Below are 26,328 nucleotides of genomic sequence, written 5' to 3' on the forward strand. Positions count from 1 at the left end.
TTTGTTGTAGCACAGTTTGATTTATTCAACATTAAAGGTTTAATTTATCATGCACCATAAAATAACCATACATATAATAATGAAATATTTTCTACACGTCTCACAAAAAGTCAAAATGCTGACTACACAAACATGAACTTGTCTCTCTAAGTATATTCAGTTTTTATGCACTACACATTCATTTTCAAGAATTCACATATAACTTTGTACAATCCAAGAACATAACAGAATTCCACTAAAAAGTACAATTTGCTACACAGTGTGATATTTTGCCACTACACTTTTATACAAGGCATTTAGAATTCGGTATTATGGAACACATAAAATCATTATTAAAGATAAGGACACCAGCACATTCATTCTAATAAAACATATTGACTCTTATTTATTTATTTTAAATGAATTTGATGATGCACAACCAGGCACAATCTTGATAGCCTATGACAATAAATGCATTTCAAACAAATACAACCCACAATATGAAATGTGAAGCTTTTTTTCAAATTCATCACCTGCACAACTTCACTTTCGTCACTCCCATGTTTAATAACTGGATACACTGTTGTCTGGGATTCTTCATTGGCCTTTTTTGTAACTTACGTCATTGCACCAGTAGGTGGCGATACGTGCCTCATTCACTCTGACTTGTTCAAAACGGATTAGTTCAGTAAAGGAATGAAAAACAACTGTTGTGTTTGATTCTATTTCGAGTTCGTTTGGAACTTTTTTCGATGGCTGAGCAAGAAATATAATTATTTTGGCAATATTGTGTCTAAAATGTAAGTTAGTCAATATTAAAGTCCCCCTGTGGTGAAAATCAATCTTTTAATGTTATTTATATGTCTATGTGTTTTAAAAAAAAAAAAATGCTTCATGACAAACCATCTGCAAATTCATGTCAACACCATTGCCGAGTATTTTCTCTAACACTGCAGTGAACCAGACAGTCTCAAAAACCTAGTTTCAAATTACTGGTGTTCCTTACATCACAAACTACGTTGTAACCAATCACGTCATGAGCGGGGCGGGCTTTAGCATATCATTAGAGTCTCAAGAGAAGGCAAGTTCACACTGTATATTATTCTGTTGATATTAAAATTCGGGTATATTTAGCAATATAGTGGATGAATTATTTATATGATATATATTATGATGAATTATATGTTTTTCTCCACTGAGATTCTAAGTTGTTCAAACATTTCTAAGGATGCTGATTGTTGCCGACGTTGTAGAGTGATTCATAAAATGCATTACCAATCTGATACATCGACTTGTCGTAGTGGAGGCGGGGCTCATTTGCATATTCATGACTTCGGTTATACTAAATGATTTTCTTTTTAAATATACCATTTTGGTGATCAAAGATGAGTTTTAAGGGATAAAATGATCGACTACAGGGGGACTTTAACTAACTTTTTCTGTTAGTTAGTTGTTTGAAACCCCTAAAACAACATGTGGTTATTTTGCTCATATGCTCTTTTGTGTTTCACCTCACAAAAATGCAAGAAGGCACCAAATAATATAATAATAACAATATATATCTTAAATTGTATATAATTTGACACTGCTGTGTCTTTTAATCACTGCACATACTGTAGTATGAAATGAGGTTGACCAGAGGCTGATATGTTTATGTGAGTGTTTTGCTTTGGACGTGTTCACAGTATTTGCACAAATGTCTTAAATATGAATCTTTGTTTGAGTCAGGGGTTCTTGATACGGGCCATGACGGGGTTGATGAAAGAGAAGTTCTCAAACATGCTCTGGTCCACGCTGTTGATGATGATACGGTCTGTGACGGAGAGCCGAGGCTTCTCATTTATGAACTCCTTGTCGAAGTTACTACAGTCACTTGCTGATTTCTGTAAACAGAAAGGCTCAATGTGTCCGTCAAAGGTGACAGTTTGTGACGAACTCCGATCCAAAATCTAGTGAGATGCTCATATGCAGTTTAATGTCTACATTATGGAACGGCCTGCTAAGTCAGGTGACAGGTCCTTAAAGGATTAGTTCAATTCAAAATGAAAATTCAGTCATTTACTCAACCTCAAGTTGTTTCTTACTTCTGCTGAAGACAAAAGAATATATTTTGAAGAATGTCGGTAACCAGACAACTGATGTTCCCCATTGACTTCAATAGTAGGAAAAAAAAAATACTATGGAAGTCAATGAGGTCCATCAACTGTTTGGTTACCGACATTATTTTAAATATATTCTTTTGTCTTCAGCAGAAGAAAGAAACTCATACAGGTTTGAAACAACTTTGAACTGACCCTTTTACTGAAATGGAACCTGAATTACTCTTAATGTTTGTTAATTTAATTACAGTTACTTCTGATGCAATTGCATTAAATACTGTATGGACTATAGAATAATTCTGTATAAAACAACAGTGGATTTAACACCAACATTTAATGTAAAAATGTCCCTTTGCACACTTTGGTCAGTTCAAGAATAATTTATGCAATCCTTAAAATCTTTTCATTTCTGTTTCAACATCTATGCAGAACATTCCATGCATTTAAGTCACCAAAATGAAAATATGAGGACCAAAATGACTTATCTGTCTTCATATTTTTGTGACAGTTGTAGTTCCATTGAGACTAAGATTTATGATACATGTGATCCTATGCCTATGTAGGGAGCTCATTAGGTTTTGGCACAGAACCACAGACTTTTACGGCTGTAATGAACTTACCACAGTGGGCCTGAAGGGCGGCTCCACTTGTCGTTTCTCCAGTGCGTTCCAGTCTGTGTCTCTGAAGAACGGATGCTGTCGTATATTTCCTTTCACGCCCAGCCTTTTCTCCGATTCCCGGACAAATAGCTAGAACCGGTCATGAAACCTCAGTTATAGTTTATAACAGTTTGTAACTCACAAATCAGAGTAAAGGGTTCTTTTTTTCCCGTTAACTTAGACGTACCTTTACAAGAATGTCCTTCGCGTCTCTAGTTAACCAGCGTGGGTAGCATGGGTCATCAGTGCGAATCGACTGAAACAACTCTTCCTCGTCGTGTCCGTGAAATGGGGATTGGCCAATCAACATCTCATAAAGAAGGACACCAAATGACCACCAGTCTACAGAAGTCCCATATTTGTGCCCAAGCAGAATCTGTGAAACATAGGCGATGTATAGTACAAATATCTTTTATTCATTTATTTGCCTAATTTTATTTAAAATGAAGCAATTATTTTTAATTGAAATAAAAGTAAAATGGGTGTGTATATACTTTTATTTTATTTAAACTATATACACTACCAAAAAGTTTTGGATCGGTAAAATTTTTATGTTTTAAAAAAAAGTCTCTTCTGCTCACCGAGGCTGCATTTATTTGATTAAAAATACTTTAAAAAAAAAAAGTATTGTTAAATATTATGACGATTTAAAGTAACTGTTTATTTAATTTAATTCATTCTTGGTGAATAAAAGTATTGATTTCTTTTATTTCTTTCCTTCAAAAAATTAAATAAAAACTCTTACTGACCCCAAACTTTTGAACGGTAGTGTTTAATGTTAAAAAACGATTCTATTTCAGATAAATGCTGTTCTTTTGAACTTACTATTCCTCCAAGGGTCCAGAAATAAAAATGTAAATAACTGTTTTCAACATTGATATTAATGATACATGTTTCTTGAGCATCAAATCATCATATTAGAATGATTTCTGAAGGATCGTGTGACACCGAAGACTGCAGTAATGATGCTGAAAATTCATATTTGATCACAAGAATACATTACACTTACATATTCACATAGAAAACAGCTGTTTTAAATTGTAACAATATTTCACAATAGTACAGTTTTTGTTGTTGTATTTTTAATACAACAGAGAAGACCTCTTTTAAAAACATTAAAAATCGTACCAATCCAAAACTTTTGATAGTGTGTGCATATATATAATATATATATAATTATGGTGGTAGATATCCTCACCTCAGGGGCGATGTAGTCTGGTGTTCCACAAAAGGTGCACGTTCTAGCTTCTCCAATCATGTTCTCTTTACACATGCCAAAATCTGCAATCTTGATGTGACCATCAATGTCTAGTAAAATGTTATCCAGCTTAAGATCTCTGCAAAGTTAAAACACGCATATAAATCAGCGATGTCCTTTGAGGAAGCAAAGTTAAAATATATATATATTTTTTTTAATTCAATGTAAATTCATGTTACAGTTACACTTAAAGGAGTCATGACATGAGAAATAAAATTTGCCTGGACCTTTTGACATATAAGAGGTCTTTGAACCATTAAAATGCCCTCTTTTTTACAAATGTTTTTATTCGCTTTGATACTATTTTCACAAGTAAAGTGTACATTTTCGAAATTCTTTGTACTAATATCACAACAGACCATCAAAAGTGCACTTTTTTCAAACACTTCAGCATGTGGAAGAGTTAAAACATTTTCCCTTTGACGAGTCCAGTTTAAACAGTTTAATTTGCGTCTCTGTACAGACTTCAGAGGATCCCAGTGTGGGAAACAAGTGGATGGTTTATTTTAATGGCATCGCGGATCACGTCAGAGTATTATAAGTTTGTTCGGAGCATTTTGTTTTATAAACGAGGGCCAGTGTAATGGAGAGTTTGCAAAGAAACTGTTGTTGAAAGATGAACCAAGCCAACTGTATTGGATCTGACAGCAGCTGCATCACAAACCGCAAGTAAATGATTTCATAATGCTTTGTCTGTAAATAACAGTTTTATATTGATAATGTTTGCAAAAAACGTTGATTCTGTTTCCTATGCAATGACATTAACCAATCATAACAATGGCCGTTTACTATCAAGCCTTAAAGGAGCCGCCTCTAAAAAATCCATCATTCCAGAATCCAGATAGAGGGTCAGAATAAAGGTTGAAAATATAATATATATATATATATATATATATATAAAATTAATATATTCAAATAATTAAAAAAACATGTCATGGGCCCTTTAATGTTGACACATTTTCCAGCAGGGCTGGACTGGGACTAAAAATCGGCCCGGGCATTTTGGCCCAGACTGGCCCACTACATATAATCATAAACACAACCGATCTTTCAACACCCCTGAATATACTAACTCCTATTAAAACGACTAATGCCATGTAGCCTAATGAGTGAGTAGGAATGAGTTAGAGTTAATAGATGAAATAACTACTAATTGTAAAATACAATCAAACTAATCCACAATGATGAATCCTAAAACAAGCTATAAGCTGCATTGGTATAGCAATACCAGTGTTTGACAAAGGATTTTTGGTAAATCTTTTGGTTCAGGGGAGCCCCCCGTGAGAAAAATTTGTGCTTTTTAATGTTAAATTCATCAATCTGGTGCACTTTGAGAGTTAAAAATGAAGAGTTCCAACCCATAATCAGTGTGCAAATTGAACAAAGAAAAACTCAAAACTCTTTTAGCTGTGATATAATGTCTGTCTGCATTACACATACTACAATAATAGTTATAATATTAATTCCATGACAGTTATAACCATATATTGTAAAACAAATGCACCTGAAAAATAAAATGAACTTTCATAATTAGTTTTGTACTAATTTCCATGCTTGAAAGAGATGCTTGAAACACATGATCTTTTATTTTGGCGGAAAACATGGTTTACAAACGCGTCTCATTACAATTCTAGTAAAATGCGTAATCATCAACTATGCAGATGTGTAAATAATGCGTAACTGGGTGATGGGTAACGACACTCATCGGCTCAGTGTCCTGAAAGTTGCCTAGTCCTGCTTACCACAGTTCTCTACACTCACTCATTCTCTCCTGTTCCTCCTCAATATCCTCATCAGACACTTGAAGGGCCCGTTTCTTTTTTTCACGCTATTTCTCTGCACATGCCTTGCGTTTCTTCTCCATCTCTGACTATTTTGACAGATACACACTGACACTGCACGCGCGCTCAGAGCCCAAAGGGGGAGGAGTTTAAAGATGTGATTGGACCAGCCCAGTGCGAATCAAGAAAATAACCAATGGGCCGCTGATCTACGTGTTTCTGTAAAAAAAACAAAAAACTTACGCTGACTATTTTTGTCCAATGCATTACACCGGCACAAAGATCCCAGCGCCGCCAATTAAGCAAAATTAAACGAATGGGCCGCCGATGTGCGAGTATTATGGGCCGTTTAGACAAAAAAAAAAATTAATATATTTTTTAAAGAATAATTTGTATCGGCCCAAAAAGCACGTCGGCCCACCGGGCAAATGCCCGGTATGCCCGATGGCCAGTCCAGCCCTGTTTTCCAGGTTAAATAAACATCACTTAACACTATCAAAGTTTTTTAACAATGTAATTAAAACCAAGTGTACTTGTCATCAAGTGTTTTTTTTAGTATCTATCTATCTATCTATCTATCTATCTATCTATCTATCTATCTATCTATCTATCTATCTATCTATCTATCTATCTATCTATCTATCTATCTATCTATCTATCTATCTATCAACTTATAGCTCATTTATGAGTTTCCACAGTAGCGAATACCTGTAGACAATGCCTTTCGAATGTAGAAACTGCAGACCGCATATGATCTCTGCTGCGTAGAACCTATCAAAAAAGAGAAGAGAGGAGGTTGAAGAGGGTGAAACCACAGAAAAGAAGAGTAGGCACAGAGTCTCAGCTTTTAAAATGTGTTTGTGGGGGCTGCATATGAGTCTCACGTGGACCGTGGGAGATCGAATCTGTGGCAGGTCTGAATGTGGAACATTAAGTCGCCTCCGTTTAAGTACTCCATCACGAAGAAAAGATTTTCCTTTAAAGACCAATACAGAAACAATCAGTCTAACATAACCAAATTACTTCAATATGTGAGAGTGGCTCAATGTGTGTCATAGGAGTGGGTGGAATGTACAAAATATTATATATTAAAATATTATAATAATTATGATAATATATATAATATAAAATATTATATTGTAGTAGTTCAGGGCCTTTTATAATTATTATGTTTTATTTTTTATTCGCTATGTTTTCATTAATTCTAAATAAAATTAATACATTTTAAATATAATGACCTTTCTTTATTGCAGCAGACCCTTGTTAATTTTCTTAAAAGATTTTTTAATAACAATATTTTTAAATCCACAGAACAAAAGAATAGCAGATATAGAACAACCTACCAGTTGACACATTGCTATATGTCGAACTGTCAATCGTTAAAGTGTGTCAGTGTGTATTACCCTGGTCTGGAAGGTGCAGTAGAGGTGTGTGAGAAAGGGGTGTTCCCAGGCCAGAGACAGCACTCTCCTCTCCACCATAGTGCATTCAACATCATCATCCATCAGAACTACATCTTTCTTCAGGGCCTTCACTGCAAAGAACTGCCCTGAGCCTTTCAGCTCGGCCAGGAAAACCTGCAAACACACATACGCATATATGCAAGATTTGTAGAAAATGCATCCAGAATGATGTTCCCAGATGCAGTTTAATAGGATACAGTCATATTCAGTGGTGACTTTTATAATAGCTGTCAATAGACATTACCAAAATAGCCACAAAATGAACTGACTTCAAGGGACATTGAGTAAGCAGTTAAATCGAAGTACAGCAGAACTTTGGTTCTATGCCAGTTGCTTAAAAGGCAGATTAAATTTTGCTTTGCAAACTTTGACCAGTAGGTGTTATGTATCCAATTTGGAACTGGTCATACTGTTGGTATATTGCTAACAATTACCAAGTTAAGGTTTAATATGGCAATGTTTTCCCAAGATTTAGCTTTATTTCCTGTTTGGTATTCAACGATTATTCATTTAAGATTTTTATTTTGTCTCAGTTTGACTCAAAGAATCAAAGGATACCTTGTATTTAGGCCAGTCGTTTCAAAAAGTTAGAAATTTTAGAAATTTGAGAAACTCTTACCTTTCCAAAGCTTCCTTTGCCCAGCATCTTATGCAGAATAAAATTGTCCAGAGTGAATTTGTGGTGCTCTTTGCGTGGGGTGGCATAGAGGGGCTCAGGCTCAAGACTTGGCCTGCGGCCCTTATCTGCAGAGTCCCAAGAAATACCTTGATGCTCTGTTGGAACGGAGGAACGGAGAAGAGCTGGACGTCAATAGATGGAACAAGATGGATCACTAAATCAATTGCTCTGTTCCAAAACCTGATTAGCTTCACAGAAAGGCAACGTATTTTTGGCATTCTACTGCAAAATTATGCCTTACAGGATGTCATTTTGGTCAAACTCTCATGTGGAATGTTTCTTTATCAGACAAGGCAATCCCAGAATGCTCAGTAATGGTGGAATGAATGTCAAAAGATGTTATTTATGAAGATATTTTATCAAGAACTGGTCAAATATTCACAGAAAATTAATTTGTCTAATTAAAACGTACTATTTTATCCATTTTCTTTGTGTACTATGTAAATGTTGTGCTTATTAGAGTATGAAACTGTTAGCTTAGCAACATGCTAATTTGAGCTAAAATTTAAATTCAGTGTCACTCAATCAACTACCAAGTTCCATAAGCACAACTCTATTCTGGGAAGTTTTAGAGAGGGAATGCTCTTCGTTTTACTGACACCATTCCTTAGACAGGGAATGTTTCAGTCACCTAAAATAATTTTGACAATGTTATAACCCTAGAAATGGGCAACTCCCAGTGCAGTGTACTTAATACTGAACACAGTGGCGGACTGTCTAAGGCAGAGGTTTTCAAAGTCAGACTGTGGGCTTCCCGTATGACACAATGTACACAATGGCACCTCCCCACCCCGCACACACACAGTTTGTTTGTGTATCAATAATAACGTACTCTCGTCTCGTTTGCCTAATGTAATCGTCTTTATCTTGTTTACAGTCGTCATCCATCAAAACTTTACTAGTGACTCACTACTACAGTGACTCATTTAACCATGTATTACTGTCTTTGGAAAAGGCTTTTTGTCAACATTTCCAAATTGTACAAATTCACGTCATTTCATATTTACATGCAATGCAGGGATTCCCCAACTTTTTTTGTCAGCTGAACCTCTTTGACCTGATATATTTACTTGAAGTACCCCTGAGAGTTAGGTCAATAATAAAATCAATAATAATAACAACAATAACAATAAAATTAAGTTCACAGTTCGCTGATGTTGGTTAATGGTCAAATGACTTGCAGGTAAACAAATAAAATATTTAATCTATTTTAGTACGCCTTTTATTTATTGTTTTTTTATTTTAAAATTATTTATTTTAACTTCAATTTTTTATGAATTTAATTAATAGATTTTTATTAAACTCACAAACGTCAGTCTGGGACATAATGTAATATTTAATGCACTTCATGTTGTTGATAACAAAGAATGGAATATTTGTTCTTTCTCTTTGTATTTTTATATCAATATGGTAAAAGATTATCCTTTTCAAATCAATGTGATAGATACATTATATACATTATAGTCAGATTATATTAACTTGAATGTATAATGTAATGGATTACACAACTAACTAGGGGTTAAATGACTTTAAAGTCGACTTTTTTGTTATTGAAGTCGAGTCGACTGGTCCCTGATGACGTCATAAAATATTGAGCCGCCGTTCGGCAAGAAGAGAAACGGCTTGGGCTGCTCTGAAACAATCGCAGAATAGGACAGAGATCGTGCTTTGAAGCCAAAGACACTATTCTCAACGCCATCTCTGATGAAATCAGAACTGTGAGTGTGCGTCGTTTTGGTACATGGTATACATACCTTTGCGTGGCAGAGCTGGTGGAGGCGTGAGAGGTGAAATGGGTAAGTGGCCTGAAGGCTCTCTAGTGACCCCTGGCTGACTTACGCCCACTGGACCCTCTCGACCAACAATATCACTATCCCGCGAACTCCGAGCCTGCTATGGAAAGAAGCACATTGAATTCATATCAGATTAAACAACTCACACCACATGATAATGTAGGTAGGTCATACACACCCTACAGGCTTTGTCATGTTGTGCCCAGCATGCACTACGTTGAGTTAGTCCAGAAACTTACTCTAACGCATTACTATGGTCCCTTTGTACATAACTGCTTTAATTTGCATTGAGATGAAAAATTTCATGAAATAAATATGGCAGATGGGTGTCAATAGATATTGGCCTGGTTTCACAGACAGGGCTTAGATTTAGCCAGGTTTATAAACGTGCCTTAGAAAAAAAAACATCACGGTTGTGAATCTTGAGACAAAACAATGGCACTGATATATTTTAAGATAAGAAGTTGCTTTCAGTTAAAACAGCTCAATAAAGCATTTTAGTCTGGGACTTTTGCCTTAACCGGGGGATTGATTATAAATTTATTGAATCCAGTACTCTAAATTGTTTTTAGAGCATGACATTTTTAGCTTAGCATCATGCTAATGCCAAACTCCATTGGAATAAACTGTGCATTACTTGAGTCTCTTGCGCTATTACTGCACTTTGAATGGCTTGTTAACAAAAGTGCTGCCCATGAAGATAGTAACAAACTTCAGTAATCAAGGGGGCGATAGAGCTACCTTCAAAAGTTTGTGCCATTAAAGCCATGTGCCATTAATCCCATGTGTTATTAGGTAGCTACTAGCTAGGCTATTAACATGTAGAGTTTAACAAGCATGTTCTTCTCAAACTGTTGCTCTGCTGGACAGTAGTTGACCTAAAAGAGACAACTAAATGTGCAGTCACATTTGCGAAATTTTGGGAAAATCCAACTTGAATTCTTACAAAATCTGAATATGGAAAAATAGTGAATTTTTGCTTCTAAAATTACTGGATTGCATTTGCTGAAATTCACAGAACAACAGTAAACGAAAATGGTGTGACATATGTTTCATTGCATAGCATGTGTGTGTGGGTCATAATGTGTGTTTCTTCCAACCTGTTGAGTGGTCTCAATCATAGCCAGAGCCTCTGCCATCAGCTTCTGGTTGACGCCACAAAGGTTTGCTACTTTCCTCTGACATTTATGGTGAACGTTCATGCCACATTCTGCAATGAAAACACACTTAAAACACTAAACTAAAATGCAAATCTAAAAATGTAATGTGTATATTTTTATACATTTAAAGTATATACAAATATGGTTATGCATTTTACGCAGTTACTTTGCATTGCATTTACTTTGTGGGTTTCATCTAAATGCAACTGGATTTTCCTTGTGCAAATGCTTAAAAAAAAAAAAATCAGGCTTTAGGGGTCATTCTTCAAAACAGATTTGCTTCCCTTTGTAATGTTCTTTATTCAGTTTTAAAAATTAATTAGCTCATGCCAACTTTTAATTTATGTTTATATATAATTTTTTTCGAACCTAAGTTAAGTAACTTAGCAACTTTATTTTTACCTAATATATTATTAAAAAGACTTGAGCGTCCATCATATCTTTACCCTTTTAAACTAATAAACCCCATAACTCTATATTTTCATAATAAAAAACACATCCTCCTTCTGCTAAATTAACTTACTTAAGGAACAAGCAAATGTTTGCTAAACATCATAATTATATAATAGAAATTTGCATTAAAAATCACCTTTTAAAATGGAAAAAAGGCGACAGTTTCACAGAATGACCCATAGACATTCATAGTTGACATGTGGTTGTGTAATGAATCACCTTCACATTTAAGGCCCTGCCGGGCAATACCCCATAACAGGGTTCCACAGTGCTCACAGAACGTCGGGCTCATGTAGTTATACACTTTAAACCTGTGAGGCATGTCAATCTTAAATCGTTCCTTATGGATCTGAAACACACACACACACACACACACACACACACACTCACACTCACACACACACACACACACACACACACACACACACACACACACACACACACACACACACACACACACACACACACACACACATTTAGCATAGAACAAATACTGGACATATACTGACACACAATGTCAACATGGAAAATATCCAAAACGTCATTCATTTTTCTTTCAGCGTGACTCAGTTAAGTGTGGAAATACTATTCAATGACGTCTACCAATAACTGAAAGAGGAAGGAGTCTGAGACAAAAAGATGATTCATTTTCTTCAATACTTATAATTATACTTCGTCTGCAGATTACTACAACTTTGCTGAATCTATATTTACCCTACAGTTGCAGAAAGTGTCCAAAGGTCTCTGGCTTAAAAATCAGGGCATCAAAACCCTTTTGTGAACGTAGAGTCTACTAACAAAACGAAAAACGCTTTGTGTGCTTGATGTGTTTAAATGAAAGGACGATGAAAACCTTGTATTTACCATAGTTTCTTTACTGTTTATTGCTGAGCCTGTGCATTTGGCGATGACTTTGTCGATACACTTTTTATGGATGGCGGCATTGCATTCTGGGAATCAAGAGAGAAATGTGTAGGAGGAATCCTGACACTGAGTCAATGGGAACTTGTTTAAGAACTGCAAAAGCAATGAGGATGTGAGAAAAAGTACTTACGTCGACACTGATATCCCTGTTTATTCAGGCCCCTGAAGTAGCAAAAGAAACCATAAAGAAAATATTTGTAATGTGTACTGTAATGTAATATACGGTGCTAAATTACAAAAACAAAAATATGAAAAGATATATATAAATATACATATTTCCACTATGTTATGTTATCAGCATATCATACACTTCATATACAACGACTGAACTGTATATATGATGCATTTTAAAAAAAATATTGGATTTTAATATTTAGACAATATTTAGAGTGTAAATTAATTATTTTTATTGATTGATTCAGTGATAGTGATATTTTAAAGATTTAAAACGTTAAAATGTCTTACTGTTCACAATTCCTCAGTGCACAGCATTTTAAAGTTTTCTTTTTCAAAATGTTTCTTCTAAATGTTATAGCATTGCCTCTTCAAATGATTTTTCGGTAATTGCATAATTACATGCAACTAAACATAACTCTAACCCTATAGTAAGTACATGTAGTTAGTTAATAATACTCAGTACTTACATTTATAATTGTACTTTAACAAGGACACTTTAAAATAAAGTGAAATCAATTTTTCTTTTTTTCCATTATTTTTGCATGTTTCCATCCAATCAAGTGGATTTCCCTAAATAATCAGTTTCACTCAAAAATGCATCAAATTATGGCTGTATGTAAATTGGGCTGTATGTAAAATTCTGTAATTTTATTTAATTTCTTAGTACCAGGGTTGTTTTACTGTACATGTTGTTTGAGAGTGTGTATAATACCAGACAAACTCCTTGCAGACTGAGCAGAAAGTCGGCTGAGGGAAAAAGGTGGCGGTAAACTCGTGACATTTGACCACGTGAACTTTGGCCTGTTTGATGGCTCCTCGTCTGTGGTGCAGGGCGAACATCCCTTCTCGTTCCCGTTCAGTTTCTCCATCCGCCTCACCGTGACCTGCAGCGTCTAACAAACAAGAACCCACACAAAAAGCCCCCCAGTTGAAAAACGCTGGGCTATATCCATCAGTATATGAAAACATGATACATAACATAATAATATAAATAATAATTAGTGCTGGGCAACGACTAATCACATCCAAAATAAAAGCTTGTGTTTCCATAATAATGTGTGTACTGTGTATAATTATTTTGTAAGTATACTGTAAATACACACGTATATATTTAAGAATTGTATTTATTTATGTATAAAATATTTATATATAATATAAATTATGTATAAATATCTATTTACAGTACATGCAAATATTTCTTAAATATAAACATGCATATGCGTGTTTTTATACAGTATATACAAAATAATTATACACGGTACACACACATATATTATGTAAACACAAACTTTTATTTTGGATGCGATTAATCGTTGCCCAGCGCTAATAATAATGTTAATGTACTAATCTGTGAGAGACGGTGTGTAGATCTGAATAAAAGAAACACTCACCACTCCTTTCCAGAAAATACCGCGCCTCCATCAGTAAGCGACCCTGTGGCTTCAGTTCCACCTATAATACACAAAATTAAATCTTATCAAATCATTGAAAATGTATTGAAAACATATATTACATATCAATTCCCAATCAATTATATTATATATTCTTTGGTTACACTTTATTTTAAGGTGTCATTGTTACAGTGTAATTATATATTTAAGTACTGAGTGATATTAAGTAACTACATGTACTTACTGTATGGTTAGGTAGGATTAGATTTGGTTGAGGGTTAGTTGTGTGTAATTATGCATAATTAACTGTTATTACTATGGTAAGTACATGTAACATATGTAACAAGGACAATATAAAATAAAGTGTTGCCTATTCTTTTAATACGAGTGTTAAGTGTTTTAATTTAAAGTTGAAAAAATTAAATAAATAACATTAATAACAAAAAAATGCAGCTGTAAGTAAATGGATGTACAGTATATCAGCTGAGGGAACACATTTGTTTCCCTTTTGTTTTGCTTTGGTATAGTGAGAATGTCGCCACACAAACACTCACCCAGATCTCCAGTTTGCCGTTCTCCTTCTTGCAGCGCGATGCGAGTGTGTCAAGCTGGACGGTGGCCTCCGTCTTCAGCTCAGCCGTCTTGTCCTTGACCACCACATGCATTACCCGTCCTCTGTGGACGTGAGCGTCGAATGTGCTGTTCCAGGGGGGATACATGGTGGGCCGCTTCTGTTTGTACACCTGACCCTTTTCTACAGATACACACACACACACACACACACACACATACACACACACACACTAAATCAGAGTTTCACATCACTGAAAACTTGACTGGACTAAGCTTTAAAAGTATCAGCAAAACAATCATCTATGTGTTTCACAGCATTATGACTGGATTTACCGGATCTGAAACTAATACTACTGGAATGATACAATGCTCTGACTGTGTGATATAGTAATCTGACAGCTTTTACTGCAGGAAAAACATACATGCAATTTTAGTAGAATGTCGACATAAAGTAAACATGACATTTACAAAAAGAATTTTTATCAGTGCATGTTCCTGTGTGTGGCGAACAGGACGGCCGAGGGACGCGAGAGAACGGCGCGAGGCCGGTGGTGCGATTGCTAATGAGCAGCATCTGTGAAGCACACCGGTCTCACATCTCTCACGGAGGAGCGGAAGCATAAAGGAGGAGCGACGACGTTGATGATCGAGAGAGGCACAGGCCTGTGTTTAAGTTGTGTTTTGTTTTTGTATTTTATTTTAGCCAGCAGTCGTCCGCGAGGGGCTGCTGGCAGTTCTTTATGTTTATTTTCGGTAGCCAGCAGTCGTCCGCGAGGGGCTGCTGGCGGTATTTTGGTTTGTTTGTTTTATTTTAAATAAAGTTTATTTGATTGTTCGCCTGTTCCCGCCTCCGTCTTCCCTGAACATTGCTACACTGGTGCCGAAACCCGGGAAGAGGGAGGAACGCGCTGTCAGAGAGTCCTTGCCACTGTGGGAAATCCGCGGTGGCATCGAGCATGGTGCGCGAGTCGCCGCCGCTCGCCGTGGGCCGGAGCCTGCTGCCATCCGCCGAACGAGGGGAGGAGCAGGGAGCGGGGGAGGAGCGGCCATGGATGCTCGAGGCGGTGCGCTGGAGTGAGTTCCCGGTGGGACGGTTGAGCTTGCTGCCGGCCGCCTGGGAGTTGGAGGGGCGGCTGCCGTCCGGGAGGGAGAGGAGGAGTCGCCGCCGCTCGCCGTGGGCCGGAGCCTGGTGCCGTCCACCAGGAAAAGGGGAGGAGCAGGGAGCGGGGGATTCCTACCGTCAGCCCTAGAGCCCAAGGAGCCGTCGCCCGTCCACCGAGCGGCGGAGGAGCGTCGAGCCGTCCACTGAGGGCTACCCAGCGTCACCGCCAGGCACCGCGTAGGAGATCGCCCAGCTGGTGGGGGACCAGATGGCAGCGCGATGTGGGAACCAGACCAATTATTTTTTTTCCTCTCTCCCCTCTCTCGATCTGTCGCTCCTCATGCTTCCATCTCCGTTTCCCTCGGCTTGTCGGTCCATACCCCCCAGGGATCGCCGCCGCCGCCGTCGGGGGGGTGGGGGGTAGGAACAGGCTCGTGGGTACCCCCCGGCCTGTGAGGGGCGATGGGGATATGTGGCGAACAGGACGGCCGAGTGACGTGAGAGAACGGCACGAGGCCGGTGGTGCGATTGCTAATGAGCACCATCTGTGAAGCACACCGGTCTCGCATCTCTCACGGAGGAGCGGAACATAAAGGAGGAGCGACGGCGTTGATGATCGAGAGAGGAACAGGCCTGTGTTTTAGTTGTGTTTTGTTTTTGTATTTGTATTTATTTTAGCCAGCAGTCGTCCGCGAGGGGCTGCTGGCAGTTATGTTTATTTGCGGTAGCCAGCAGTCGTCCGCGAGGGGCTGCTGGCGGTATTTTGGTTTGTTTGTTTTATTTTAAATAAAGTTTATTTTGATTGTTCGCCGGTTCTCGCCTCCTTCTTCCCTGAACATTGCTACACTGTGCAACACCCACTTTTCACAATCCACCAAATTAAATAAAATCACATTCAGCCCTGCATTTTTTTAAAATAAAATTTTCAGTCAGAAATACAGTACATACTTAAAACACTCTTTCATGTTGAGTTAAATTCGTAAATTTGCATCCAACACATAAAAAAACAACAACTGGACATGCAGTTTATCTGGCAGTGAAGATGTTAAATTGAAGTTTTGATAATGACGTTATATTTTGACAGGTATGTGTGGTTGTGGTTTGGTTCTAACGATTGAAACCAAAGGGGTTGCTGGGAAATCCTTGTGTCTGCAAATACTGCTCAGTGGCCATGTCTGAGTGATATGTGTGTGTACAACTGCATATCATTTAATCTAATCTGATTGACACCCACATATAGAGGTCAGTGCAAGTAAATGTGCTTAAAAAAATAACCACAGTCCTCAAAAAACATGCATGCAGTTGGCGAGTCCCAATGCACTTTTGCAGAAATTAATATAAATTTGATTCTTCGTTCATTTGCTGCGCTGATGTTGGCGTTCTAATTGTCACATTCACTTGCAGTACAGAAGTGGTGATCAGTCTATAATAATTCACACTTTCTTTTTTTAATCTTGCACGTTCTTGACAGAATTATTAATCTTTGATTAATGAATAAATCATTATTATTTATAAGTCTTACCAATGAATTGGTAGACTCAGTTTAAAATTAGATAAAATTCTCAATTTCTCAACTCACTAAATCAATTATTTAGTTGCACTATTTGCCATATACAGTTACCTACATATCTTGACAGCATCTTCAAAAAAACTTGAATCATCACACATTTGTCTGTGATCAAATGCTTTCAGAAATGATGAACATTGCGCTGGCTTCATATTTTTGGGAACTGACTTTCTGTCTGTCATCATAAACTAATATTTTGCTGAATAGTTAGTTTAATGACTAAGAAGTACACCTCTTTAAAATTGTGAGAAGTGTGTGAGATGAATCACAAGCTAAATGGTAAGAATAATGGGGAAGAAACAAATAACCCCCTTTTACTGACAATGACAGTTACGACACAGATTTCCCTTAAAATACAATTCATACTTAGACAAATAATATTCAATAAACTTTGACCAAACACATTGCTTGCACACTTTCACCAACTGAGAACTGAGTAGGTGGGTCATGTGGGTGTTTTCTTCCACTATGGGCAATTTTGTCCTTGTAGACTTTTAGTAAATATATTTATATATTTTTTTTTTTCATATACTAGTTTCTTTAACACTTAACATGTAACATTTTAACATGTACATGCATCACAGGAACATTCTTTTATTTTCTTGAACCTTCATGTCACCACAACTCAAACAACCATTTATTTTGCTTTTTAAAAATCATGACAATAATATACACAATTAAATTGTTGTTTTCATACTTTTCAAATACACTTTTTTCATACTTTGCCAAAATCGCAGCTTGATGCACAATAATTTACTTTGATTTTTCATTTTAATCTTAAACATGCTTTTCTGATACTGTTGTCTACTTAATAACTAAGCACACTATCTTTTGAAGATACTTGTAAGATAAAATATAAATAGATGTTAAAATAGATTTTTTAATATTTGTATATATATTTACCTTTTTTCCTAGACTTATAAACTCAAAATAAGAAAATAAATAGATATCTATAAATAGGAAAATAAATATCTACAAATAGAAAATACATTTGAAAAAGTGTCAAAAAGAAATGATGAAGGCATGGTAAAAAGACAATTCTAATGTGACCTTCATACGACAAAAGAACAAAAGTTAAATTCAACATCTGGCTGATAAAAATGGTAACACTGTAGTTTAGGGTCCATTTCTCACTATTAACTAGTTGCTTATTAGCATGCATATTACTAAGATATTGGCTGTTTATTAGTACTTATAAAGCACATATTAATGCATTATTCTGCATGATCATAATCTACATCCCTTAATCCTACCCAATACCTAAACTTAACAAATACCTTTATCAATAAGTAGTAATTAGGAGTTTATTAAGGCAAAAGTCATAGTTAATAGGTAGTTAATAGTGAGAATTGGACCCTAAACTAAAGTGTGACCATAAAAACTTAATAATGGCCATAACTGAAGAAACTACTGTTTCTAGCTATGTTTTTTTTTTTTTTTTTGCACTTTACACTTAAAACAATCCTGATATATCTGTAGCAAAGACAACTTACCAGTCTCCACAGCCTCTTTCATGTAGACAGCACAGTATGGATTGAGTACTTCTTCGTGGTAGGCAAGCCCTGGGTCCATCTCAAAGCTGGAAAAACCAATCCTCAGGAACGGAGACATGACTGGAAACTCTCAGATCCAACAGCAATAGCCTCTGATATACAGTGTCCGCTGGTTAATCCCACTGTGGGAATGTTCTGAAAAGTGATGTACTCCTATCTGATGCTTATTTTCATATTTGTGGTGTCCGTCATATGGGTTTCCTAACTCTCAGTAGTGGACAGTGCTGGCATCCAAAGTAATATTTTTCAAATTAGACATTTAACTTTGTCCTTTGTCCATCAACTCTGTCCCTCTTATATGGAATGATGTTGGGATGAAAACTTGGAAATGTCTAAAAAGAAAAGGATAAAATATGATAAATTCAAGATTAAAAAGGAAAAACAAACTAATTATAAATAATAAATGACATAATAAGAACATATAGAATTTTCAGTATATAATATATGGATTCTAAATGTATATATATGTAAATAAATATATAATATTTATTTTATATAGAATATAAATGAACAATAAGCAATACACTAAGTTAACTGAAAAGTAAAATATCTTCTAATCAAATAAGAAAACTAATCAGAATTTAACAATTCATTGGAAGTACATCCAGTGTTTTAATGGTTAGAAATGTCATAACACTTTGATACATATATTTTCATTAATGTTCATATGAAACTGATCTGTTAAAGAAGATTATATGATGTTTATTAACAAAGTCTCCAGGAAAAAGGACTTTACCTATTCACTAAACCCTTTAGAGGAAAAGTAGCTGCAAACCTGGTTGTAAGAACATAAGATCATTCTGATACGCTCTCTGTTGAATGGAAACCAGATCAACACTGAAGCTGAAGACATGCGTTAACTTCTTTCCATACTACACATGCCCTTTAAATTAACATGACACCAGTTCACACCAACCACCAATGTTTCACCCAATCAATAAAACTTCACAGAAAACTCAGCAGAAAACAAGGAAACTAAGCAGGCTTGGTAAACAGCTGGACCACAGAACCAAAGTGAACACTTACAGAGTACTTACCAGTTGAAAGCCGTAAGGTAACTGGTGAAGGGAGAGAAACCGAGAGAAACGACTATTTATAGATGTGAAATACAAAACTCCCATCCAAACAGCCAGGATTCACTTCCCCGCTGAGTCACAGTCAAACATACAGTAACACACACACACGTCATTGTCAGCGATTTACACTTAGTTCAAACTCTATACGCATGCTCTATTCTGAATTTTTTTCTTGCTATTTATTTATATGTATTATTTATTTCTATACGCTTATATCATGCAATTCGGAGAAAATAAGTCAGAATTGCAAGATAAAAGTCTCAATTACTTCTTTTTTATTTAATTCAGTGGTGGAAACAAGCTTCCATATGTTATACTGTAAAACATTATTGTTGGTTTAACTTAAGTAAGTAACCTGGTTGCCTAAGTTAATTGAAGTTAAAAAATGTAGTTAATACAATGGTTTAATCAATAGAAAAACAGAAAATATTATGTTACCACATAAATTATCTAAGTTGATTAGACAAAAGAAAAAAATATTAAAAAAAAAGATAAATCATGAATATTTTTTTACAGTGATCAAGTTATTCATGATAACAAAACAAAAAAAAAGATTTTTACACACAATAAATTGTGAGTGGCACTAACTTACCACCACAGTATTAAAGGTGGCATAACAAAATATTTTTTTTAAATAATGCTACAGAAATATTCTGTTCGTTTTAGGTTTTTTTAGTTGAATTTTGGTCGTTTTAGGTTTTTAGCATTACGTTGTCTTTGCAACAAAGTTGTAAAATTGGATGTAACTACATAGAAATGGTTAGTGAGCGATTTGTTCACACTAAAATCACTGTAGTACGCATGCTATTTACGTTTGGTATAGCTATTTGAGGATTTTAATGTTGGCCCGATTTACTTCCATTGTCAGTGAGTGACTTGTAGAAAAGTATTTATGTGGTAAACAAAATAACAAAAATATTACGAGGGTGTTGCTAAATGGTTGTTAAGGTGTGCTCTAAGTGGTTGCTAGGGTTTCTGAGTGGTCGTTAAGGCATTGCTAAGTAGTTACTAGGTGTTCTGAGTTTTTTTTCATCCAACAAATGAAAAAGTGAATACCAAAAGATGATTGTAGATGATATATATATATATATATATATATATATATATATATATATATATATATATATATACACTAAAATGTAATGTGTAAACAGAAGAAGAAAAAATAACACTAACTAATACTCACACATTGTTATACAACCAGTCGGAAGCAGTTAACAATATACATTCATATATAGTTTTTTTTCCTCAGCTCAAGTTTCTCAAAACTCTCTTTCTTGTTTGGTAAAATGCGTCTGCATGACTGCCAAGCGCTTCCTGTCGTCTGACTGACAGCTCAAACCGCACTTCCTGTATCACTGAAGGACTGTAGCGCAGATAGTGAGTTTCTGCTGTTACCTGCTACTGCTACCAGGATAGAAAGAAGAGAGACAAACAACACAGCAGGGCACAGACAGACACTTTAATGTCATAACTTTATAGTAGGCCTTTATTGGCTCCATGAGCGTGATATTTCATCAAACGGTGTGTGTGTGTGTGTGTGTGTGTGTGTGTGTGTGTGTGTGTGTGTGTGTGGTCAATGCTGAACTATCCCAGCTTGTGAAAGCTGCAGGGGTGGAAGAAGTGTGGGATCAAACAACAAACCCCTCTATTGAACTCACACACTGGACTGAACTGGACTGAACTGAACTATAAATACATTTGAGCTTTTGCAAGCCTCTTGGGAGGTTCAACTCATAAGGCTTGTTAAAAGAATATTACAGGTTCTTAAGCTCAATGGACAGATATATAAGCTCTGTGGCTCATTTAAAATATTCTCGCATCAAAAAACATTACATTAATTCACTTACACTGGAAGTCTATGTGAAGGTTGTATTTTGTTAAAGCAATTATTCTGAATAAAAATGCGTGTTATTTGAGCTGTAGTTGTCTAAATTGTCTTATTTTGAGATGGGACCAGGGTTATTATCATAAACTAAACCTTCTCTGTTCAAATAAAGCTGAAATAAAATAAAATATAAGTGTCAGTTGGAAAAACTTTATAAAAAAAAATGAAACATGGTTAGGCCTAAGCTGAACCACTAAAATTATTAACTGGAAATAAATATGAACTAAAACTGGACTAAAAACAAATTAAACCTTGACAGCAATATTTAAAAATAAATAAATAATAAAATGACAAAAAACTAAATGACTAAAAATTCAAATTAACCTGGAAACTTAACACATACAAATAAAAGCTAATTCAAAATAAGAATAAAAAAAATAAAAAAATAAAAATAAAACTGGACGAGACTACTTTTCTTCTCTCAGATCCTGTTCTGATACGTGCGCGTCTTTTTTAGTCTTTTTGTTTTTAGTGTCGCATAATGTAAAAGCACGGATGCCAGACTTACCCGTTTATTATGAATCGGGGCTGCATGATGTATCGTTTTAGTATGGATATTGCAATGTGCACATCAGCGATAGTGAGATAGCAGAATGTGCGATGACAAGTTTTGGGATCGTAGTTGATCCGTATGGACCAAAGCGCCACAGTTCATAACGCACGTGATTCACGGATTAATTGCAAAGTTAAAAATCATAGAGGGAAAGCTATTCAATTGCACGTGTTTTAGGTTAAACATTCAAACATTCACAAACCAGCACAGACAGTACTGCAAATACTGAATTCCGCTCTCTTCCGCGTGCTTAAATGGACACATACACCCATAATTATGTCAGAATGCCCGTCTCGGAGAGTATTCTTGTTTAACACAGTCTTATGGCTTACGTGAACGTAAACAGTTGAGAAAGAAAACGTATAGGCCTACGAATCATTATATTGGATCAGTGCGTTCAGCCTTAAAGTGACAGCAGCCTAATAGTCCTGCTGCTGTCTGTCATTAATGTTAATCATACAACAAAATACAAAGATAAAATCACTTTTGTAGCTTTAACAAAGATTTATTATAGCCTATTTAATTTATATAGTGAGCAGTGTCATTTTGCATTTTCAATTTATGTACCTAAATACTGTTAGAATTGCCTGAAAATCATATTAACATAAAGCCCTGTTTATGTCATTTGTATCTTTGTTCTATTGTATTTATCTACGCTTGTAATTTGTTTACTATTTCCTATGCAGATGCACCCCAACCATTCTAGAATCATCCTTTCCAAATAGAGCTATTCAAGTCATCTGGTGAAACTTATTTCAAATCGCAATATATATATCGCAGAAATTATTATTTATTTTTTTTCTCTCCCAAAATCATGCAGCCCTATTATGAAAAAATCTTTTGAATTGCATTCATCAATTTCCGAGGAAAATAGGAAATATCGAATCAGAGGAAGTACCATGTTGTTTTGGTATTAAAGGGGTAGTTCACCCCAAAATGAAAATTCTGTCAGTATTTACTCGCCCTCAAGTTGTTCCAACCCCGTAAGACTTTCGTTCATCTTCGGAACACGAATTAAGATATTTTTGATGAAATCTGAGAGCTGGATCACTCCTCAATACTAGTCCATAGGCTTCTTCAGGGATTGAAACTTGCCAGCCCCGAAAAGTCATTAAAAACATCGTTAAAATAGTCCAAGTGACTACAGTGGCTCAATCTTAAGTTTATCAAACGACGAGAATACTTTTTGTGCGCAAAAAAAACAAAAATAACGACTTTATTTCAACTATTCCTTTCCTTCTCTCTGGGCCTCGAGTCAGTTCTCTAGTTTAAAAGCGTAAGCTTCTGTTGTTGTACGTCACACACATAACCCACATGACCAGCGCCGGCCAATAGTGAGCCTATTTTCAATCCCTGAAGAAGCCTATGGAGGAGTATGGAGGAATGATCCAGCTCTAATATTTCATCAAAAGTATCTTAATTTTTGTTTCGAAGATGAACAAAGGTCTTACGGGGTTGGAACAACATGAGGGTGAGTAAATACTGACAGAATTTTCATTTTTGGGTGAACTAACCCTTTAAATTCACACGAGTATCATTCCAAATAGCTACCACATTATATACAATCCCATTCAAAAACGTTTTGGGTCAATGGATTTTAAAAAAAAAGAAATTAATACTTAAGTTAATTTTGTTCACATACACAAATATATTACAAATACAAACATATTCCAAATAAATGCTGTTCTTTTGAACTTTCTGTTTACCAAAGAGTCCAGAAAAATATGAATCAGTTTTCAACATTGATAATAATAAGAAATGAGTAGCAAATCAGCATAATAGAAGGATCATGCGACACCTGAAGCCACCACAGGAGTAAATTGAAAGATCGAATCCTGGGTGTTTCAGGCAATGGAGAAATCCAGAACCTGGACTGACAACCACATCTATTGTTTGACAAACAATGTGAGTCAAGATTTAAAAGCTATGTAAATTCAAAAACAGAAATATTGTGCATTTCTATCTGAGAGGTAGAGAAACACCTGCGTTTTTTGTTAACAAACGAGAAGGAAGTGTGTGTAAGGTTTCAGCACTATAACATAGTATATTAAGTATAATATACATGACTAAAAAGCAGATCTGTAACACAGTCTATGATCTGTGGTTCCATAATACACCACTGGTCCATAATATTCTAAGATAAAGAGCTGAAAAATAATGTGTACTGTATCTCTTAGAACTTACGATTCAATGTCTTTTTAACCCAAAAATTCACTTAAAGATGAAAAACTGAAAAACAGCACATTCAAACAATGATTTTTCACAGCCTTTTCATTCTAACCAATATTCTCATAGCTGCTGTTATTCAGCTATTTGCTGTTATTATTCATGTTGGTGTATCGCAGTATTATTATTGACCCATGGGTTTCTGCCACAAGGCTGTTGAAATAACATGGCACCCTCGACAAATCATTATTGCATCGTATTGAGGTTTAGCACCATGTCAACCTTTGTAAAAAAATAAAATAAAAATCAATGTATAACCACTGAGCAGTACAACTTTCTAAATAAATCAGCATAAATCGTATTGGTAATTATAATGACAAGCCTTTCTATTTTGATAGTTAGCTTTAGATGAAGGCTATTTCAGGTATTATACAATATATATATATATATATATATATATATATATATATATATATATATATATATATATATATATATATATATATGAAGTGACCCGTTTAAAATCATGTAACACCTGACTCTGCTCTCGGTTAAAGTGTGGTTGGAAATTGCTGTCTGATTGTGAGTAAGATGTTCCAATGCTCACCATTTGTAGTTCCTCTAATTACCACATACTGTGTCATACACACCACAGAAGGTACTTAGTATGTTCATTTTTCTTCTTGTTTTTTGCCTGTCCAAATATGTATTTTTTTATGTATTTTTATCATGGATGGTGGATCACTTGCATACACACATTACACACAGTGTTGACTGTTAATGTACAGTAAAATGCTTTTAAACTATATTTAACACATCAAACTATTTAAATGCACATAATCCTTCAGAAAACGTGATTCTTTGACAATAATGCTGTTGTTTCCAAGAAATGATTGGCAGTTAAAAGATTCAAGTGATAGCCCACCCCCCCTCTACAAATCTCAGTTGTTTTATATAACACTTTTTCTGCTGAGGAAAAGACTTCGAGTGTCTAAACTTTTAGAAGACATTTCAATGCCTCAAACTGAGCTCAGATTTGCCAATATACCAAAATATGCTATCAAAAGAAATCTCAATATGAACTCAACATTTCTCACCAAATTCCTCCAAGTCAACAACTGTGGAAAATTTCAAGTCGATTTAAATGAAACATACTCTAACTGTCTCCAGAGCTTTGAAAGAGCAAGATTTGACTAATAATATCTCTTGAGACCTGTAAAAGGGCTTCATTCACCTCTGTGGGTAGAATTTACATCTTGGTAGGTGAGGCTAAAGCCACAACAACTCAGAATGTCAACAACTGATTTAGAAAAGACCAAAATAGCAATAAATAAATAAATAAATAAAATAAACAAGCCTTCAATCCTTCTCCACATAATGAAAATCCAGGCTTATGCTTTGAACTGCAACAAAAGCTCGTGATCCACAGCTTTTACTACACTTGTGTGGGCAATGTTAGAGAAAACAGTGAGAAAACATGTTTCCTTCTTTTAACTGAAGAATAAATCTTCTTGATAGCAACATCCCACACATGGTGTTTTAAAAGATCACATCACATTATGTTTTCAGAAGACTAAGTTCTCGAACGCAAAGTTAACTTAGTCTTTTGTGGTTTCCTGCAACTGCCACACGAACAGCTAAAAGCAAAACCAACTGGAAAAGATTGCAGAATGTAGGTGATGGTGCGTTAACATTATAATTAGTGAATTTAATTTTTAGGCAACAGTTAGGCTAACTTATACTTCTAGTTAGCAGTTACATCAGCAGCACTGACAGCCAGTGTGTTTAAAAAATAAATAAAACAGCTTTAAGTCAACCTGAAGGCTCATACATAAAGTAAAGAGAATAAAAACAGCACTTACCCAGTGCAGTTCAATGCAGAACTGTGAAAGGACTCGCTGTTTATGGAACTTCTGCAGGGCGTCGGGTTCAGGTTGCGCGTGCACGTCATGCGCGCGCCGCGCGTTTCACACCTCTCATCAGCACACACTAAACTTAAAGGAAGCAGAAAGCAAGTGCTCTGCGGTTTGCAAA

General features: G+C 35.7%; 1 protein-coding gene across 5 annotated transcripts; it reads right to left on the reverse strand.

Moving 5' to 3' along the window:
* Positions 1-26,270, reverse strand: prkcq (protein kinase C, theta). Of its 5 annotated transcripts, XM_077233968.1 has the most exons (19): positions 19,649-19,678; positions 19,348-19,386; positions 18,552-18,943; positions 14,371-14,570; positions 13,817-13,877; positions 13,138-13,318; positions 12,379-12,410; positions 12,189-12,274; positions 11,544-11,673; positions 10,812-10,921; positions 9,673-9,811; positions 7,859-8,013; positions 7,180-7,353; positions 6,661-6,752; positions 6,485-6,547; positions 3,936-4,074; positions 2,925-3,113; positions 2,699-2,827; positions 1-1,862 (listed from the first exon to the last, which is right to left on the reverse strand). In XM_077233968.1, exons 3-19 carry the CDS (start codon positions 18,667-18,669, stop codon positions 1,704-1,706), a joined length of 2,157 nt encoding a protein of 718 aa, XP_077090083.1. In that variant the 5' UTR covers positions 18,670-18,943; positions 19,348-19,386; positions 19,649-19,678; the 3' UTR covers positions 1-1,703. The 5 variants fall into 5 exon arrangements, with proteins under 5 accessions (XP_077090083.1, XP_077090080.1, XP_077090084.1 ...); XM_077233965.1 differs by lacking the exons at positions 19,348-19,386; positions 19,649-19,678 and adding an exon at positions 26,157-26,270; XM_077233969.1 differs by lacking the exons at positions 19,348-19,386; positions 19,649-19,678 and adding an exon at positions 26,157-26,261 and having other exon boundaries at positions 9,673-9,808.
* Positions 26,271-26,328: the final 58 nt, after the last annotated feature.

Source organism: Siphateles boraxobius, unplaced genomic scaffold, assembly GCF_051911475.1.
Source record: "Siphateles boraxobius isolate OS27281-9 unplaced genomic scaffold, OSU_SipBor_1 19, whole genome shotgun sequence".
Lineage (NCBI taxonomy): Eukaryota > Metazoa > Chordata > Actinopteri > Cypriniformes > Leuciscidae > Siphateles > Siphateles boraxobius.